The sequence below is a fragment of the Oncorhynchus keta genome, chromosome 5 (assembly GCF_023373465.1).
Source record: "Oncorhynchus keta strain PuntledgeMale-10-30-2019 chromosome 5, Oket_V2, whole genome shotgun sequence".
NCBI lineage: Eukaryota > Metazoa > Chordata > Actinopteri > Salmoniformes > Salmonidae > Oncorhynchus > Oncorhynchus keta.
The window spans coordinates 18831470-18851991 of record NC_068425.1 but is presented as its reverse complement, the minus strand read 5'-3'; the positions used below and the strand labels follow the sequence as shown (position 1 = coordinate 18851991).

General features: G+C 46.8%; 1 protein-coding gene across 1 annotated transcript; it reads left to right on the top strand.

Moving 5' to 3' along the window:
• The first annotated feature begins 750 nt into the window (after window positions 1–750).
• LOC118384185 (protein Wiz-like) lies at window positions 751–19908 on the top strand. The gene is given in 18 exon segments (XM_052518942.1): window positions 751–985; window positions 1562–1757; window positions 1883–2066; window positions 2392–2467; window positions 2687–2835; window positions 2934–4550; window positions 5914–6366; window positions 6538–6912; window positions 10245–10364; window positions 12090–12445; window positions 12448–12595; window positions 12711–13154; window positions 13293–13784; window positions 13918–14460; window positions 14675–14889; window positions 15655–15946; window positions 16039–16204; window positions 16533–19908. Coding segments are annotated over 17 exon segments (6132 nt in total). The 5' UTR covers window positions 751–985; window positions 1562–1631; the 3' UTR covers window positions 16909–19908.
• Window positions 19909–20522: the final 614 nt, after the last annotated feature.

Here is a 20522-nt window from a genome sequence, read left to right as displayed (position 1 = left end):
CAGGAAATTATGTTGTCAGTTTTGCGTCAGCACCAATCAATCAATTGACAGCTTTTATTGCTTTTTCATTGCGTACACCTGGTCATCTTGGTGAGACACCCGCAGGGAGTTGTACAGCGGCACCTGGAGCAATTAGGATTAAGTGCCTTGTTCAAGGGCACAGCAACAGATTATTTCACCTTTCGGTGCTGGTATTTGAACCAGCAACCTCTTACTGGACCAACGCTCTAACCCTGCCCCTTTGGGCGTAATACACAATTTGATGCAGTTTGTGATGTGAGAAATTCTATAATTCAGTAAATGGGCTGAAAGCTAGGTCTTCATAAATCTACGTAGTCATAGGTTTAGTACATAATCTGATTGTTGGTCACAGGCAGCTCACTAGTGTCACCTACTGTAAAAAAAAAATAATAATAATAAATGTAAAAGACATGAACAAGGCTTTTCACATTTTAGTACACTATTTGTGATATTGTTCTGTTTATCAATGTTGAATCATAAATACTAAAAAATACTAGTGTGTAAAATCACACACACACATTTTACCATTGCACTTTTCCAGTGCAACGCAATCAACTTGAATTTGACCGCAGAGGTTGAATTTGAACGTTTGCTCCAAACTCTTTTCTGCTGTCTATCACTGCATCAAGCTATCCGTGGTCAAGCTATCTGCATTATACCGTATTGTCAGTGTAGTGGCGCATGCAAATTGGAACATGGATATGAGAGGGATAGCCTGACCTCAGTTCTAAATCGACGTCACTCACGTAGCCGTGGCGTGCCTGCAGGCAAATAACATGGAGTCGAGTGTGTGGTCTCTGCAAGCGGGTTCATGGAAAAAATGTAGCACCGATGTGACAAAAATATAGCAACACTCTACATGCATTCATGGACTGAGGATATTCGTAGCTTTGTTCTATATAAAGCATGGAGAACGGTGCGTAAAACAACTCCTTTCCTCAGACCACAAGCCAGGCCATTTTCCGTGAGTACTTAATAACGGGCGTTATAACATTATAAACATTTTTTGCACATATTTATATAATGCTTGCTACATCCATCCACAATGCCCTTGCAGGTAGATATCATTTTTTCCCATCTTGATGTGTTAGCTACTTACATTTGCGTTTATTTTTTAGCTAACAAGCGAGACAGGGCCTGAATAAAAGTATACTTTTGTACGTGGCCATTTGGGAAATCTGTTATATCCTCACAATATCACCAGACATTGTGAAAATGGGTCAGACATTCCCAAATTTGCAGTGGGCTGAACCTGTGACGCCACTGCGCGATGCTTGTTACCATCTCTTGCGTTTACGATTTGTCGAATTCATCAAGGTCTTGGTGTGATATTGTGGCTCATTGACAATGCAGCATTTGAAGCAGAAAGTCAAGTGGCCAACCCAGACCCCCAAATGAGCGGCATGATTTTCCAATGACTTTAAATTGGGTGTTTTGTGTGCATCAGAACACCTTTTCTGGAGTGCTGCTTATCTCTCTGTTATGACAGTATTACGGAAGTGTACCCCTTGTGTGTGTTGTTTTGTGTATATAAAAACAGTGGAAGAGAACACCACACAATGTAGACTGTAGTGGTCAGCAGTGGAACACCATACTGTGCTCTTGGGACCATGGAGCTAGAGGGGGATTCTCTTTCCCCCAGGGATTCCTTCACCTCAGTGAGCAGCTATGGGCCACCACCCTCATTCTCAGCACAGGACACCGTAACCCACAACTTCCTAAATCAGACCTTACAGGTAAAGAGAATCCTATCATGGTCGACCACCACATACATAAGTGAAAATCACAGACTTCAGAATCAATGTCAGTTGCATTCAGAATGCTGTCTCTTGCTGTGAGATTGTGTCAATATCATCAACAGGTTTCAGACGAGCTCATCTTCAGTGGGAGCCCATGGTCCAGTGGTGACAATGGGGACTTTGAGAGGACCGGAGGCCCCTTATCCCAGGTGGAATCAGGGAGGAGTGCACAGAGGAGCATCAGGTCCTCAGCCTTTCCCTCCTCCCTGACCTGGGACTCTGACTCTGAGAAAGAGACACTAGACGGTAGCTATCACCCTTGTTTATTACTGAGCTTTGTATGAACACAATATGAATCATACTATTTCATTTTTAAGTGTGTTCCGTTAATGTCGGTAGTGCATTAACGGAAATGTGATGCTATCAGTTAAACTTGTTGCTATCACACTCAGCTATATTTGTTGTCACTTCCAGAATGTTTGAATGTTCCTCCGTCTGCTTGTAGTCAGAACTGTCTCTCTTACTAGGAATAACTACTGTAAATCTTTGCCTGTGAATTTACCTGTGGGTGGCCGACATGTGAAGTGATGTTCCTGTTGTTGTCTGTTTTGTGGGTTGCGCTGTCTGTCAGAGGAGGAGCTACAGCATTTTTCTAACCCTCACGGTCTGGCCGCTCACAGCCCAGGATCCCTCTCCTCTGGACACAGGTGAGATGGAGGAATAGAAGGGCAACCAGCAGGAAGATAGTTATGTGTGATAGGACACGACACCACAAGGCAGACAGACAGTAAGCAGAGCGGTCAAATAAAGTGACAATCGGACACACTAACAGGTTAGGCGGACACATGGTCAGATAGACAGATAGGGACTCATTGCTCTTTCTGACCCACTCATACAACTGTCTCCCTCTGTATAATTTTGTCCAGACCTGAAAGTGAGGATGACCAAGCACCTGAACAACTACCGCACTTACCCACTGAGACAAACCTACTCAGCCCTGTGGAGGAGCGGGACCAAGACAAGCCTAACACACACAGAGAGGAGCCAAAGAAGGCCCAATCCAGTTCAAAAGAATGTAAGCATGATGGGGAGCAAGGGAAAACACTAAATAAAACAGTTTATTTTCTAAATAACTTATTTTCTAATATCCTTTTGTCTCTTGACCATCCACAGTGGTAGATGACAGTGTCTGGGATATATCGGAGAAAGCTGAAGTGTTTCAGTCCAAAGTGACATCAAAGGAGGGGTGCAAAATTGAGGAGGAGGGAGAGGAAGAGGAACCGACAGGGAAGGACAAGGAACCTGAGCGGGATGTGTACACCTTTCCTGGAGACTCAGACACAGAGAGCCCCCCACCAGCACCCTGGGCACACTGCACCTTCATCCAGCGTCGGAAGAAGAAAAGGGCCCTGCTCAGGCCCTTCTCTGGCCAGGGCTCCTGGGAACTCACATCAACAGGAGCTGGTAAGAAGGCAAGGGGTGCTTCCTCAAGAGCAAAGAGCTTGGTGCCAGTGAAGGTGAGTGGAGGGGCCTATGACTTTAAGGAGGACTTGGAAAAGGCAACAGAGGAACTGGAGAAGGTAGAAGAGGAAAAGGGTGGTGAAGAAGGAGGAGGAGAGGGAGAGCTTAGTGAAGAGATTTTCACCTGTGTGGAATGTAGCATTTACTTCAAGAAGCAGGTCTACCTGCAGGATCACATGCAAGAGCACAGTCCTAGCAGGCCGGGGACTGGCAGGAGGGAGCGCGGAGTGAAGGGCGCGCGATTTCGGTGCCTGGAGTGTGGATGGAACCTGTCAAACAGGCTGGCTCTGGCGGACCACAACAGACGACACCAGGAGTCTCGTCAAAAGATCCTGGAGGAGATTGGGAAGCTGAGTGACAGTGGGAAAGGAGAGACTACGCAAGGTGAACCGAGCAAGGTGACCAAACCTGCAAGCCCAGTCCTAGAACCATTTGTAGCTCTAGTCACGACTCCAGCTCCAGCTCCATTCACAGAGCCAGATCCAGTTCCAGTCCGGGCCCCAGTCAAAGCTAGAGCCAAAACTCCAGTCAAAGCAAAGGTCAAAGGCCCAGCCAATCGTCGCTATCTCTGCCTCAAGTGTGACTTCAGTACACGCACCTCACAGGCATTGGCCAACCACGCCAAGACCCACAACAGAAAACCTACTGGTCTGCAGCGAGCCTCTCCGCGCTTTCAGCCAAAGCTCACTCCTATGGAGCCGCCTGTGTCACCTGGATCTGCCTCTGGCCTGACCTCCATCTCTCTCACTTGTGATCAGTGTGCCTTCCAGGCCTCCAGTCAAACTGCCCTGAAGGAGCACCAACGCGTGGCTCACCCTGCGCAGACCTCCATCTGTGGGGAAGGGCCTGAAGAGATGAACCGTCCAGGGTCCAGAATTGATGCTTCCTCTCCACCATGTTCTGATACGCTTTCTAAGCCTGTCTCTCCACCAGAGGGCCAAAGCCAGTCAAAGGCCAGTAAGTCTTCTTCCTCTAGTTGGATCTCTGCTATGGAGGACAGTGACACACTGTCCCAACCATCAAACACTGCTACAGCTCCCCAGCGTAGAGAGTTAGCCTTTAAGACCATCAGGAACAAGAGGGCAAATCGGAGAGGGAAGGTGGGGACAGAACTCCTCTGGCCAAATCCCAGACTGGACAGTGGGCCACCTGAGACCGATGATGCACAAAGCCAGGGCCAGAGCCCTGACCTGGCAACCGATATGAACCAAAAAGAGACTGAATCACTTGTTGGATCCAAACCGCTCACCAGGGCTCGATCCCTCCGAGGTGAGACTAAGCTGCAGAACCTATCCCTTCACGCCTTCTCAAATACAGATGAAAGAAGCCAATACCTAAGACTTTCTTTAGAGTCTCACCTATTGCACTGCTCTCATGCTAATTCTAAAACAAACCTTTCAGCATTAATGGTCTGATATACTAGAGCAGTGGTTCCCAACTCCAGTCCTTGTGTACCCCCAACAGTACACTTTTTGTTGTTGTAGCCCCGAACAAAAAACACCTTGTAAGGGCCTGATGATTAATTGACATGTTGAATCAAGTGTGCTTGTCTGGGGCTCCAATACTGTTTGAGGTACTTGTGGACTGGAGTTGGGAACCACTGCACTAGAGAATGGCCACACTATATGTATATGCATAAGCAAAAAATATTATACTGTCCAGAATATTTTGATTTCCTGAGGCTACTCTGAATTCCAATTCAATATTTTCTCTTTTTATTTTAATCTTGGACATGCACAATTAGGTAACCTGTGACATTTGTCCTTCGATATTGAAATTATATTCACCTAGAATGCATATCTTATGCTTCATGCATGTGTACTTTTGGACAGTGTTATCAAATAACATCACAAGCCTGCAGATCAGTCACTGGGTTGGCCGTAACTGAAAATGCCCAGCAGTCCCTGCCTGGCCCATAACTGAACCTGGGTTGCCCGTTGCTTCCCCTCCATGCCCTGTGGAGGTGCCTGCCACGGCCATGCAGCTGAAACTCATTTTCTTAGCCAGCCTGCGGGGGGCAGCAGAGTGCCTGGGGCTGACTGAGGGCCAGCAGGCCCAGCTAAGACACACACTGTCCCCTGTCCTCAATGAGCCCAAACGCTTTGACCCCCAAACTCTCCTCTCTTACCTTGGCCATTGGGAGGGAGGCAAGGCGATGGGTGAGTGACAGGCTGAGTTGTGAAGTAGCCACCTGGCATGCAGTGATGCATGGCTCCCCTCACCAAATACAATATAGTCAGCCTTATCTTCCTTGCGTTCTCCCCTAATCAATATAAAGGCTCAGTTGCTAGGTGAGTAGATGTCTGTTTCTAATTTCACCTCATTGCATCTTATCACTGTGTTCTTCATGTTACGTCTGTTTGAATGGCCTCTGTAGTGTTTGTTCCATCGCTGTGTCTCTGTATATGATGCCTATTCTTGATGTGCCATTATAGCACGTAGTAAATTGATGTGATATAAAGTTAGCTCATCTGCTGTTGAAGATTGATTGAGGCAGTTACTGACACAGCAAAAATCCAGCGGCACATTGACTCTCCGGGACTGGGATTGAACACTTCTCTATTATAATACTGTGTACTAAATTACTGTCTCAGCTCAGCCTCATACTATATCCCTTTCCTTCCTGCGCTAGATGACTCCCTTCTAAAACAACAGAGCCTCACAGCCTCATGCTCTACAGAAAGGAAGCCCGTGAAGGAAGAGGAAGTGGACGGGGAGCCAAAGGTTGCTTTTGAAAAGAAGAGTAACAAGGTTTTTTCTGATGAAGATGATGATGACAACGATGATGAGGACAACGATGATCATGACGAAGAAGAGGAAGAGGAAAATATCCGGCGTTTCCTAGCGGAGGGCATATCAGCTGAGGATTATGAGGAGATTGATGAGGAGACGGGGACCCTGAAGAGCGTGGAGAGGAAATGCCCCTACTGCCCTGATCGCTTCCACAACGGCATTGGGCTGGCCAATCACGTCAGGGGCCACCTCAACCGAGTGGGCGTCAGCTACAATGTGCGCCACTTCATATCCCCCGAGGAGGTCAATGCCATTGAGAAGAAGTTCTCCTACCAGAAGAAGAAGAAAAAGGGTATCAGGAATATTTTTTATTACATGTCTGGTGTATAATGCAATTATATTTGTAATAAACTATAATGTAACAAAGGAACAAAGTAAAGTATCAGTCAGGGTAGAGGATGTGTACAACTTCCAAGTCAGCCTGTAAACTGCTAACGTTTTATGTGCCCTTCTCTCTCTTCAGTTGCCAACTTTGACCCGGATACGTTCAGTGTGATGCGCTGTGAGTTCTGCAATGCTGGCTTTGACACCCGGGCTGGCCTGTCCAGCCACGCCAGGGCACACCTGCGGGACTTTGGGATTACTAACTGGGAGGTGACTGTCTCGCCCATCCATATCCTCCGGGAGCTCTTCTCCAGCCGCCCAGACCTGGTCCTCCCCACAGCCCCCCCACGCAGCCCAGCCTCAGACGAGGAGGAGGAAGACCTGGAGACGGAGGAGGAAGAACCAGGGGGAGGGGAGGGGAGTGAAGAGGCAACAGGTGCTACAGTCTCCATCCTATTGCCATCGTCGCCTTCTCAGCCTTGGGAGAAAGACCACAGCGTTGGTGAGCCTGAAGGTGTGTGTGTACCTGGTGTGTATACTGTAGGATGCCTTTTTGAGCTGGCGTGGTGGTTTATGAATACAACACACTGTGGACTGACTGTGTTATAGGTTGTTGGTAGATTACATGATGGTTGATCAGCGTGAATAAGACTTCCAAAGAAATGTCTCAGTGCTAAATGTGGTAACTCAATGGTAACTACAGTGGCAATGCAATGCACAAGGGATATTGAGTGATGAAAACCATTCTGTGCAATAGTTTTGCAACTATTTTGTATTATGGAACTACTCTCCTGATGTAGGACTTTGTCTGTTGATGTTGTAACATCAGTCCCTAGTTGTGAGACTTGTGTGATGTAGCAGATTTCAAGTCTTTGATGAACTGCAGTATTTGGGACAAAGTGTTACTGTAAATCAAGCATATTAGAGGGAGAGACTCAGATGCCCATGGTTGATGTGGTGCTCAGTGCGTTTGTCCCAGCCTCTGCTCGATTGGTCACGCCTTAGTTTAGCGGTGCATGTGTATGGGGGGCAAAATGGCTGCTTCCACCTCCCTGCAGACACAAACAATAGCGGAAAAACTGTCTGGCTTTAGCTGCTGGGAGTCCGATGCACCACAGCTACTGACCGGTGAGTACCACGCACCGTGCCCTTTAAACATTAATCGGCTTCATTGTTACACGTCGCGTCGTAACCCGTATTGTTTGCTATATGTCAAAATTGTCTCTAGACACATTAGCCGTCAAAAAAAATAAATCATATGAGACCATTTAAAATCACTGTCGCGCACTAAAGGTGAGATAGACAAAGTCAAGGCATTGGCTAGAAATGTGTCATTCTTGTCGTTGTTCGAGTTGCTTGTATCACTGTAGCTACGCGCGCAGGAATGTGTTTTGCGACATTTGATGCGGACTGTCATTTTCTGTGTGATATATTTTGTGCGTCTCGGATGACGTTCACTATTTCCAATACTGCAGGATTTCTAAAATTACCTACAGTTCCCAAATCCTCGCCATTTTACTTTCCTTTGATTTCTTGAATGTGGTCGCTCTGGTGTCATTCTTTATGAATGCATTGCCTCATGCTTATAATACAGGAATAACGGACTACAAATCTGTAGTCATATCAAAACTTATTTAGATTTTAAAATACGTTTAAGTGTCACTTTATTAAGTGTCAGGTTACCTGATGTTACTGTAGGCCTACTACTGCTATATAATGACAACTAAAGTCCGGATTTTGTAACTTTGTTACTTTTAATAGTTTTATTAAACCATGGTATCATTTTGCTGCAGTGATCACATTTTTGATGCTGCAAATAAAGCGAGAAAAATAAAAGGTGTCATTTGCTCTGCGAGCACCCTGAGACGAGATCAACTGACAAGCGCAGAGCCGCCCACCAGACAAAAAGCATTGTCTACTCACGTCGCTTATGATTTACCGTTTTGTCGCAGAAAATGGTAGTTTTGTCCCTGAAATACACCATCGCAATGAAAGGCATGTGTCTGTTACGAAATGTACAACAGCAGGAAAACGAACAGTGTTTTGCCATTACAATAGGTCTACACACTTGGAAGAAGTGATTTATTAGACAGACTATGTCTGAAGCCCAATAGAGCGCTGCAAATTGCAGTTACTTTAATGAATATCGTATTATTATTATTATTATTATTATTAGCTACTCCATTGTAAAGATTTGATGTATTTTTTTGTTATTCATACAGAAACATAATTCATTGTATTATTTAAAAACTATTCAATTTGCTGATTTGGTTATTACAGCCACACCCATTGCTGACAGGTGTATAAAACCGAGCACACAGCCATGCAATCCCCCTACAAACATTGGCATTAGAATGGCCTTACTGAAGAGCGCAGTGACTTTCAATGTGGCACCGTCATAGGATGCCACCTTTCCAACCAGTCAGTTCGTCAAATTTCTGCCCTGCTAGAGCTGCCCCGGTCAACTGTAAGTGCTGTTATTGTGAAGTGGACACGTCTAGGAGCAACAACAGCTCAGCCGCGAAGTGGTAGGCCACACAAGCTCACAGAAATGGGCTGCCAAATGCTGAAGCGTGTAGCGCATAAAACATGTCTGTCCTCGGTTGCAACTCTCACTACCAGGTTCCATACTGCCGATGAAGCAATGTCAGCACAATAACTGTTCGTCGGGAGCTTCATGAAATGGGTTTCCATGGCCCAGCACACAAGCCTAAGATCACAATACAGTATAATGTCAATCATTGGCTGGAGTGGTGTAAAGCTCGCCGCCATTGGACTCGGGAGCAGTGTAAACGCGTTCTCTGGAGTGATGAAACACGCTTCACCATCTGGCAGTCCGACGGACGAATCTGGCTTTGGCGGATGCCAGGAGAACGCTACCTGCCCCAGTGCATAGTGCCAACTGTACAGTTTGGTGGAGGAGGAATAATGGTCTGGGGCTGTTTTTCATGGTTCGTGCTAGGCCCCTTAGTTCCAGTAAAGGTAAATCTTAACGCTACACCATACAATGACATTCTAGACGATTCTGTGCTTCCAACTTTGTGGCAACAGTTTGGGTAAGGACCTTTTCTGTTTCAGCATGACAATTTCACCTTTATTTACTCCCATGCACAAAGCGAGGTCCATACAGAAATGGTTTGTCGAGATCGGTGTCGGAAGAACTTGACTGGCGCCTGCACAGAGCCCTGACCTCAACTCCATCGAGTGTAACCGATCTGAAATTGGCTAGCTAGTTAGCTGGGTGCGTGCTAATAGCGTTTCAATCAGTGATGTCACTTGCTCTGAAACCTTGAAGTAGTTGTTCCCCTTGCTCTGCAAGGGCCGCGGCTTTTGTGGAACAATGGGTAACGATGCTTTGTGGGTGCCAGTTGTTGATGTGTGCAGAGGGTCCCTGGTTCGAGCCTAGATAGGGGCGAGGAGAGGGACGGAAGCTATACTGTTACACGAGCACCTTTGGGATGAATTGGAACACCGACTGTGAGCCAGGCCTAATTGCCCAACATCAGTGCCCGACCTCACAACTGCTCTTGTGGCTCAATGTAACCAAGTCCCCGCAGCAATGTTCCAACATCTCGTGGAAACCTTCCCAGAAGAGTGGAGGCTGTTATAGCTGTAAAGGGGGAACCAACTCCATATTAATGCCCATGATTTTGGAATGAGATGTTCGACGAGCAGGTGTCCACATACTTTTGGTCATGATGTGTATTTTCATGCATTACCAGTTACCAAAATGAATACTTATGTAATTTTCCTGGTGACATTAGGCTCCGTGTTTAATTCACATCCTCCCAGGTTAATGACTCTTTAATGAATGACTCATTAATTTTGTTGTGTAATGTGTTTCAGGCGGGGAGGAGGAAGAGCAGATGCCAGCACTGGACAGCTTGACCTCCAGCCCAGGGAGGAAGGGTCTCTTTTCCCTGGACCCAGAGAGCCCCTCCCCGAGTGATGAAGCTGACATCAAAGGTGAGACTGAACAACATGGGGCAAGAGGAGATGAGACATAAAGGTCCCCAGGGATCTGGAGGCTTTGTTAGGTGGCAGATAGACGTGGCTGAGGTTACCACAGCCCCTAGCTAAGAATTCTCAATTCCACGATATGTACATCACGTCACAATGGAGTTGAGTGGCGATTCGTTTTGTCGGAGTGTACCTACATCGAGTCGATATCAGACAATAAAAATTGCCATTCTTTAATGCGTACCTTGTACCTATGTTTGTCCTTTGTAAAGGCAATCTTATATTTGGGTGCTGAATTCCGTAGTTTATGATTAAAACTTAATTCTATATCCTTATTCGGACAGGATTCATTTTATTGGGGGAGGTTGGGTAATGTAATTATGTGCACAAACACAAAACACAATTTCTGTCATTTTAGTTCGGTCCGAATTTGCCATGCCAGTCAGTTTTACATGGCAGGAGAGTAACAATTCCAGCCAGAATAACCTAATGTTCCTCTGATAATGCTAGTCCTGTGCGTAACGACGTCCCTGTGTTTTTCGAGACATTACAAGAGTTGAACAAACTTTTGTTTATAGGCTACGTTTTGTGCCAATGAACTGAAAGTCGAACATCACCAAATGTGTCAGTTTAATTAAATGTGCAATAAAAAAATATTGTGTCTAGGCTTATTTCATTCAACTGTGGCTGTTGATGTAGGCAATAGATTCCCCACTGAGCTAAACCTTTTTGGAATTGGCAAGTTCACTTTCTCATCCATAGACGCATCTCAAGTGCAAGAGCACTGTTCAACAGCTCACATCAGCAGGATGGGAGGCCTTGTCATTAGGACAGTCTACCGTCAATCCCTAACATAATGATTATGATCACACTTCTGCAATTTAAACGCTTTGGGGACACCTTCACATTTGGCCGCCAAGCATGAGTTATCAGTGTGGCCTTTATCGGCTAGACATGGTGTTCACATATCTTCACGCTTAGAATAAAACCCTCCAGGCTTCCGTCATAAGAGTCAATTGAATGAAAACAAATGAAGAATTAAAGGCGGCAGTTTGTAAAAACTTATACCGTGCGAATTGTCCTCTGGAATAATTCAAATGCCGGTGTATTAATTACATAACCAGCGTCTCTGCTAATACTAGTCCCGTCTGAATAGGGCTATAATGTGACCTTTGTCAAATTGTGCTGCATAATTCACTGGTTTCCAATGGAGTATGAAGTTAGTAACTTCAAACATGCACTGCCACTCGATACTTAAAACATATATAATTTGAATGAACACTTACTGTGTACCTGTGCTTGTCCAGATTGTCATACAGCTGTCAGAGGGAGTTGTATCTGTAGTTCTTGATGAAAATTGCATTCTATGCATCTCCTGCCAAAACAAAAATAATCGTCCTTTAATGACGGGGCTGTTCCTTCTTCATTAGCAAACAACGGTGTAGGTCACTTAAAATGCTGTTTGTATCAAAAACTACAGGTTGCAGCAAACTCATTGCCACTCAACTCCATTATATCATGGAGTTGAGATTTCTCAGCTGCACAGCCTCCTGCTCTTTTTGTCACCGTCCGTTAATTGAAGTGCTATAAATGATGTAATAATACATACACCAGTGCTGAACTATGACTGAAAAAAATGTGCAAAGGGACCTTTTTCCATATTCTGTGTATTTTGCTGTGTGCTGGTCAGATGCATCTCTTCCCCTCTCACTGTTGTCCTCTCTATTATAGTGTCCAACCTGTTAAAGTGTGAGGTGTGCAGTGCCCCCTTCGAGACGAGGCGGGGCCTATCTAGTCACGCCCGTTCCCACCTGCGCCAGCTGGGCATCGGCATGTCGGAGAGTAGCGGGGCACCCATCGACCTCCTCTACCAGATCACCAAGGAGCGTGGTCTGGATGGGCACTTCCCCCTCCCCTCCCCCGCCCCCCCATTGCCAAGAAGCCCCTTCACGTCCTGCCAACCCCACGGAAAGAAGAGAGATATCAAGACACCGACATGGACGAGAAACCCATCCCTCTCTCTATCCCCTCCCCCGTGGCCTCCCCTCCCCCCTCACTCATCAGGGCCTGCTCCCCTTCTCCTGTGGTGAGGAAGGCCCCCATCTCCTCCCTGCTGCCTGTGTCCTCCCCCATGCGCTGTCAGGACCATAAGCCTGGAGTGGTGAAGAGAACCACCTCTAACCTCTCTGCCAAACCCTTCTGGGCTCCACAGGAGACTGATGCCCCACTCAACCTCAGTAAGTGTGTCAGTGCCCTCTCTCTGGTCCTTCAACCCCAACTGATTAATGCGGAGGTTGTAAAGGTGTCTGAAGTAAAACATTTCCTCATACCCCCTTTTCCTCATCTGTGCAGCATTGGAGGTAGACCCCAACAAGGACATAGTGTGCCAGCTGTGTGGCGCCTGGTTCGAGACACGGAAGGGCCTGTCCAGCCATGCCCGAGCCCACCTGCGTCACTTTGGGGTGGAGTACTCGGAGTCCAAAGGTTCCCCCATAGACCTCCTCAACCAGCTCATTCACACTGATGACTTCAAGCACAGAGCCAGCGCCCTGCAGCCTGAGGGGCCCCAGGGGCTCAGGGGCCTCACAGCCAGCCTCTCCTCCCCCAAACGCTCCCTCCTCACCACCTCCTCTACACCTCTCCTCTACAAGGTCACTACGATGGGGGGCGGATCTGGGTCCAAAGCTACCTCTTCCTCAGCTTCCTCAATGTTTGGCCCGCCCTCCAAACGTCCCAAGTCCTCCAAATTACAGGTCTTCCGTTTGAGTGGCGGGGAACTCACGCCCATCCCCCACAGTGAGTGTCTGTCATATGATGGAAACTAAACTCATTCTCCATTCAATGCAATACAGCATCAGTGACTTGTTGAGGCACAGTTTCTTGAGGTGCTTATTTTAAGTTGATCTTAATCTCTACTCTCCATCTCTCCTGCAGGTGAACCAGTGAAGGAGATCGGCTGTGAGTTCTGTGGGGAGTACTTTGAAAACCGTAAAGGCCTCTCCAGTCACGCGCGTTCCCACCTGCGCCAGATGGGCATCACAGAGTGGACAGTCAATGGTTCCCCCATAGACACCCTGCGAGAGCTGATCACACGTCGAGGTCTACCATGCGCCCTGCCCCTTAAGCCCCTAAAATCTCCCCCCCCATCCCCCGGACCCCCTCGCTCCCCCTTGTCCTCCCCTGCCTCGCCCAGCCTCCTGAGTCGCCTCCCTTTTGCCTTCGCCCACCCTCCCAGCCACCAGTCCACGGTGCGTAAGATGGGCTCAGCTCCACCGGCCTCCCCTAGCCTGATAGTCAAGCTGAAGCCTGAGCCTATGCAGCTGGAAGTCACCATGCCAGGAGCGGTGGGTGGAGCAGCGGGATACTCCTCTGAGCCACTGAATTGCAGCTGGAGCAGCTCTGACAATATGCTCCCTCTTAACTTGGGTGAGTCCAAGTTGAAAGACCATCTAGTAATTATTGAGGTAATATCCATACTGAAGTGATGCCTTGTTTTTATTCTCTACGGTCTCTTTTTCTATCTCTCTGTCTCCTCCCCCTCCCTCTGTTCCTCCCACAGTCACAGCCCATGAAGTAGAGCCCACTCGGGACATCCGCTGTGAGTTCTGTGGGGAGTACTTTGAGAACCGTAAAGGTCTCTCCAGCCACGCCCGTTCCCACCTGCGCCAGATGGGCATCACAGAGTGGACAGTCAACGGCTCCCCCATAGATACCCTGAGAGAACTCATGCACAAGAATGGGGGCACCTCGTCCCCAGCCCCGGGGCTGAAGAAGGAGACCAGCCAGGGGTCCAGCCCCACCTGGGAAGGCCTGGTGGGGGGCCTGGGTTACCAGTCGCCCAAGTTCTCCCGCAAATCCCCCCTCAACCTGCTGCACTCTGGCTCCCGGCTTCATAAGCACGGCCTGGGGGCGGTGGGCCTCTCCTCCACCCCTCCCGCCGGGAAGTTTTTTGCGGTGTCCCTGCTGGGTAAAAGACCCATGTCGGAGGAGGGCCATCCAGTTGAGAGGTCACCATCCCACCCCCAGTCCTTTTCGCCACTGCCACATGACCTCTCCATCAAAGGGAAGTCCTCTCCAGACAAGAATGCCGGAGGGCACCTGGGTAAGCCATGACCTTACTAAAGATCCTCAGAAGAGTTGCAGTCATCCTTTAACTTGCTGACTGTCTTTTAGTACAGACTCATTGCATTTAGCAGCGAATGACACACATGTTCTGGTATATACATTTAATTTTATGAAACATGAATCCGTCTCTAACTTAAGCCCGGCTCTGACTGACAACACCACTCCTTTGTCTTCTCTCACCCCCTCCCCAGATGCCAGCTGTGAGCTATGTGGGTTCTACTTTGAGAACCGCAAGGCGCTGGCTAGCCACGCGCGGGCCCACCTGCGGCAGTTTGGCGTGACAGAGTGGTGTGTGAACGGTTCGCCCATCGAGACGCTGAGTGCCTGGATGCGCAGCCGGCCCCACAAGGTGGTGGAGATGCACCGCAGCTACATGCAGGGCTCCAACCGCTCCACCTCCAAGAAGGTCAGGGAGGAATTGATTTATTTAGGAGTTTATCTAATGGTGATAGATGATAGTAAAAGGAAAAAGTTATATTTTTCCAATGTCAATGCGAAGGCAGAAATTATTTCTATTGACTTAGAGTGAACTGTGTGACATCGTGCACACAATGCACAATCAAGCTACAATATTGCTAAGTCGTTTTTTATTAGTGCCGACCCCGTCCATTTTAGTTGTGGGTTTCGGACCGCTATGAGGTCTGTCGGCACACTGTTAGGGCTGTTTAGAGCATTAACATGACAACCCATATCATTAAAGGTCAGGTGAATTGTTTACCATAATGCTTTAGCTCTCTCAAACTAACAACACCTGCCAGGAGATTGGCTTTTAAAGGTTAAAAGATGGAATTGGCCTCAGCCACCACCAGCCATTTTGTGATTTAAATGCCACACTCAGATCTGCTATCATGTAGCTCCAACACAAAGATTCTCATATCAGAATATTTCCCCTGTGGGGGACACATCAGGTTTAGGTATTGACTTAATAGTTGCTATAGTAACCAGAGAACTGGGTGACATAGATCCTTCATCTTCAGATTAATTATGTTCTAGAAAATAGACTTGTCTGTCCCTCCTGAATTAGCATTGTGTATTTGCTTCACTGTTACTCCCTCTGTGATGAGTTGACACACATAAAGACAAGAAGATTACTCTGTCATGTCCTTCTATTAGAGTACATTGAGACAGCTATTTTAATGAGAAGCACTCATCCCCCTCCTTTATGTTGCAGAAAAGCAGCCTGTCTCTCTCCCCATCATCCGACTCTGACCTCCTCCCCCCCATGCCCTCCCAGAAGCATTCCTCCTCCTCCCAGTGGGCGGCTCTGGGGCTGGCCCAGGCCAGACGGGTAGGCCGGGAGCTCACCCTGGCATCACCCCGGGCAGCAGAGGGTGATGCAGGTCTCACTCCCCCCTCCAGACCCAGCCACAGCAGTCACAGTCTCAGCCCCACCCGACTCTCCAACACAGTCCCTCCCCACACACAGGTGGCCCGCAGTGAGCTAAACGTGCGCCTGCCCAGAGGTGAGTGTGACACACAAACACACACAACTATTCGCCATACACACCTACCTGTCCATCTCATGCTCAGCCTGGTGTTCTCTCCTCATGTTCAGGCTTTGAGCGGCGACCTCTTAAACACCCCTCCCACTCAGAGGGAGGAGAGAGGGACAGTGGCACCCCCAAGCCCCCTCGCACCGGCACCATTCCTGCCCTGGTGCCCAAACCCCCTTCCACTCCCCTGGTCAAAGTGGTGGGAAAGATCTACTCCCTCAGGTGCCGGTGAGTTTCTCTGGGGAACTGCAGTACTGAACCCATCGACTAATCTCAAAGTATGCCATATTCCCAATATAGTGCACTTGTTTATAGCCCTGGTCAGAAGTTATGCTCTATTTTGGGAATAGGGAGGCACTTGAGATTTGGAAGTTGTGTGAATGAGTGCTTTTAGTCTGTCGGCCCAGGGGCCATAAAAAAACATTCACAATAATTATAATCTGTTGATTTATTAAAGCAACATTTTTTTAATTATCCATGTACCGTTCCTGTCTTCCTCCTGTGATTGTATGACGACTCTGTTTGAGTACAGTGTGCTCTCTGCTCTCTCCGCCAGGTTCTGTGAGGTGGAGTTCCAGGGTCCTCTCTCTGTGCAGGAGGACTGGATCCGCCACCTCCAGCAGCACATTCTCAACCTCAACTACAACAAGCCTGCTCCCTCTGCCACGGACCCCCCAGTCCAAGACCACAACCCAACCCCAACCTCAACCTCAGTCCCAGCCACTTCCTCCAGCTTCACCACAACTCCTGCCCCCACCTCAACCCTACCCTCCATCCACACCCACACCACAGCTCCTACTGTTCCCCCTCCTTGCAGCCCCTCTCCTCCCCCAATGGCTGAGTCTGCTCCAATTGTCACTGCCACTCCAATGGCAACAGCCTCAGCAGAGTCCACCCTCACCTCGATCCTGATCCCCACCCTGTCCTTGTAACCCCCAGGTCCATAACAATCCACACATTCTTCTAACCATCTTGTTCTGCCACGTCTTTGCCATGCCTTGTTTCCATCCACTTGTTCCTTCGGCCTCAACACTGGGGACCTCTTTAAACACTGGGGAAGTGTTTAAAGAGAAGCTTTCCCCCAACGAGCTCTCTCAACCCCCAGCCTCTCCTAGGAAGCGCTGCAGATGGTTACAAAGCCCCATTGCCATGGGAACCCAAGCTCTCCTGACCAGAGTGGGTGATTGCAACTGTCCAGGGCTTCGGGGTCTGCTGTGTCTTCTTTGTTTGGACTTTTTTGAGCTGAATGTTCAGTTTGTAACGTGGACAGTTACACTTCCTGCCGCTCAGTGGTTAACCGAGAGGTTAACTTAAAACCATATTGAACTTTGACTTATCTCCCTGCTCTAAACAGTGCTTTATAAAGACCTGAGAGGCTCCGCCCATTTATATTTGAAGCACTTAATTAAGAGGAGCACACTCATGGCTCCTGCTATACTCACCTCAACAACATTTTAAAAGGAGTTTAAATAATGTTTTTGTATTCATGCTTAGTCTATGGTACAGACTTAAAAAGCCCATTTACACATTCTTTTGATAAGGCCATTTTAACGTAGACAATGCCACAGAGCACTTACATAAGTGCCCCATTGATTAGGGCAGTGATGATGAGGAAAAGGCCCCTTTGAGAGAAAAGGAAGGACCCTGTAGAGGAAGCAGCACCTTGAAGGGACGTCCCATTCACCTTAGAGTTAGGCTGACAGGTGCAGTCACACAGTAACTCTTAATGTTTTCTGAATGTAGTTAAAGAGATAGTTCACCCAAATTACATATTGGTTTCCTTACCTTGCAAGCAGTCTATGGACAAGGTATCACAGCAATCCATGCGGTGGTTTAGATTCATTGGCACCGTTTCCAAATGTTGTGGCACAAATCCCATTTAAGTCATGGGTATAAGATATTAGCATTTGTCAAACATTGTGCCCAAATCATTCGAAAGTGTCTACAATTGATTGTAAAGCACAACAAAGTCACTTATAGATGATTGCTGATATCAGTCCCATGGGATTTGTGCCACAAATGCTAAAACATTAGCATTTGAAAACAGTGCCAGGGAAACTAAACCAACGCATGGATTGCTGTCATACCTTATCTATAGACTGTTTACAGGGTAAGGAAACCAATGTGTAATTTGGGTGAACTATCCCTTTTAATGCAGTTATTATTTGAGATGACTGTGCCATATTAAATTAGGCTGGTCATTATGTTATTCCATAGTTTGATGTCCCCAACACTGTTTAGCTAACGGCATTTAAGCTCTTGATGAAACTCCTCTATTCTTTAGATGAAAGGGTCTATAGAAGTATTGACGGTCACTATTTCAAGTTTCAATGTGGACACACAATGTTGCCATTTCTTTCTTGCCTTGTCAATGAAACCCAAAACCTTGGTTGTTATTTATTACACATTTGAATGTGGTGAACTAGGTTGTTTTTAGGCTCAATTAGAACATTGGAATGTTTGAAATTAGGCCAGTGACACTTTTATCTAAGTGCATAAGCTATGTGTGTTTGTTAGTTTGTGTGTGTGTTTTTTTTGCACAAGAGGTGCATGTGTATGTCTTTCTATGACTTAAATGCTAGACAGAGGTCAACAGTAGCTAACACACAGGACCTCTCTGTAGCTACAAATCTAGCTAATCATGGGATCTGGTCTATTTTTCAGTCTGATCAGGACTTGACTGCATCTGCCATTCTCCTAAGGATGTGCCAAAGAGTGTGTTTACTCCCTGGTCTCGCCTCTGTAAGCTGTTTACATGGGACCTGTTCATAGGGAGGAGCTCTGCACAGCTACGGAGCAACCAAGGCTCCTCATTGGACGAGGGACATGTATCGGTGTACATCTGGATCCAGTGACTCCCAGTATGTGAACCACAGAGTTGACTGACTGTTGCAGTGACATACATAAGCGGCCTTGGCTTCATGGAACTGTTACACTACTGCATTATTGCACCCAGTACACGGACGCCCACAGAGGTTGCTATCTGTCAGAGCTCTGTGAAGTATTGGTGCCCTTAAATCCAGACGCATTTACGTATGGCCTCTGGTGGAACAGCTTCTAAACTGGGGCGACGCTGTCACTCCAGCGTGTCTTCACATTGCTTCAGGTAAGTGTTTATATCGCCTGCAAAGTGACGCAATAACTGAAGAGTCCATACGGAAATTAACTTTTCAAGTTTGTTCCAGCATTAAACTGTCGAAAACATGACTGTTTGACCCTAACAATCTTTTATGGAATATAGATACGTATATATAACTACATGTACTTATGAAACTGTTGATGCTATTAGAGCTATTAACAGTTCTATTAACAGCTAGTTACAAAACAAATGGATCTTGATTCCTTTTATCGTGATTTAGTTTCATCCTTCTATGACATGTCTTTTTATTGCTCTGTGCATTTGTGTATTTGCAGTCCAGGAGGTGAAACCTTGATGAGTATTTTTATTTTCTTTGTTAGCTAGTTTCTCCAAGCTGAACATTGGTGCTCATGAGAATGGGATGGTGAGGATGGGGAGTGACTGAAGACGGGAGAAAATGAGTGATTGTTGTGTCCTAAGATCAGAGGACTCTAAATACTTCAGTCTTTAAAGGGGACCACTTTTGCACGTTCAGATTTTCCTCCACCAGTGAGTGTTCACATCGTGATAGGGTTAGCCTCTGGCAGGTTTGTGACTGTGTTACCGTGTAAGATGAGTTTCCGCTGGTGTTACAACTAAGTCCCCTTTAAGATTGCCTGTGTGTACCCCTCAGCTGGTATGACTGGCTGCAGAGGGTTGGTGTGTGTGTGAATGAGTGTGCGAGTGCCTGTGGAGAGCTAAGACCATGATCTGATGATGATAATACAAATATTAAAGAATTGTACTGTACACAAAGGGTTGAGGTTCATGTGAATCAGCTCCTGAACAAACATTAAATGTGATTTCAAACTCAGCCACTTTTGAATTGAGTTCTTAAATGCTTGATCATGTTAATTTAATGTCTGTCCTACAGAAATGCTTTAAAGGGAATGAATGTTGGATACCACTTTACTAACATGTATTGGGCCAGCAGGAGGAGCTAGAAGACAGGTTCTGTACTCCATAGTCATCCTGGAGAGGCTCTCTATGTTGAATATCAAGAAGTTGCTTTGACAATACAAGATCAACAAGTATTCTGTCCTGAGAACAGAAAGAACATCCAATACAGAAAAAAATATATACGATAGGTCAAGAAATAAAATGTTATGTATGATTTGTGACACATTTATCAGGCTTGACTACCCCAATTTATTATGCTGATATTCTGCCCAAATGTCATAATCAATCGGGGGGAAATTATATGGAAGTAACTATTTAAAGAGAACAAAACATTAGTGAACTAATTATTGCTTCCTGAAACCCAGGGCGCCACTTCCTAGATCAATTCCTATTAACCTACATTGTGACCCAATGTCTTCAAGTCAATGAGCTAATACAGCTAGCTAATCAATGAGGTGAGTAAATGAGTTTCAATAGAATGGCTGTACAATTGTTGTAAGCAATGATATTTGCTGTGACTGCAACTCC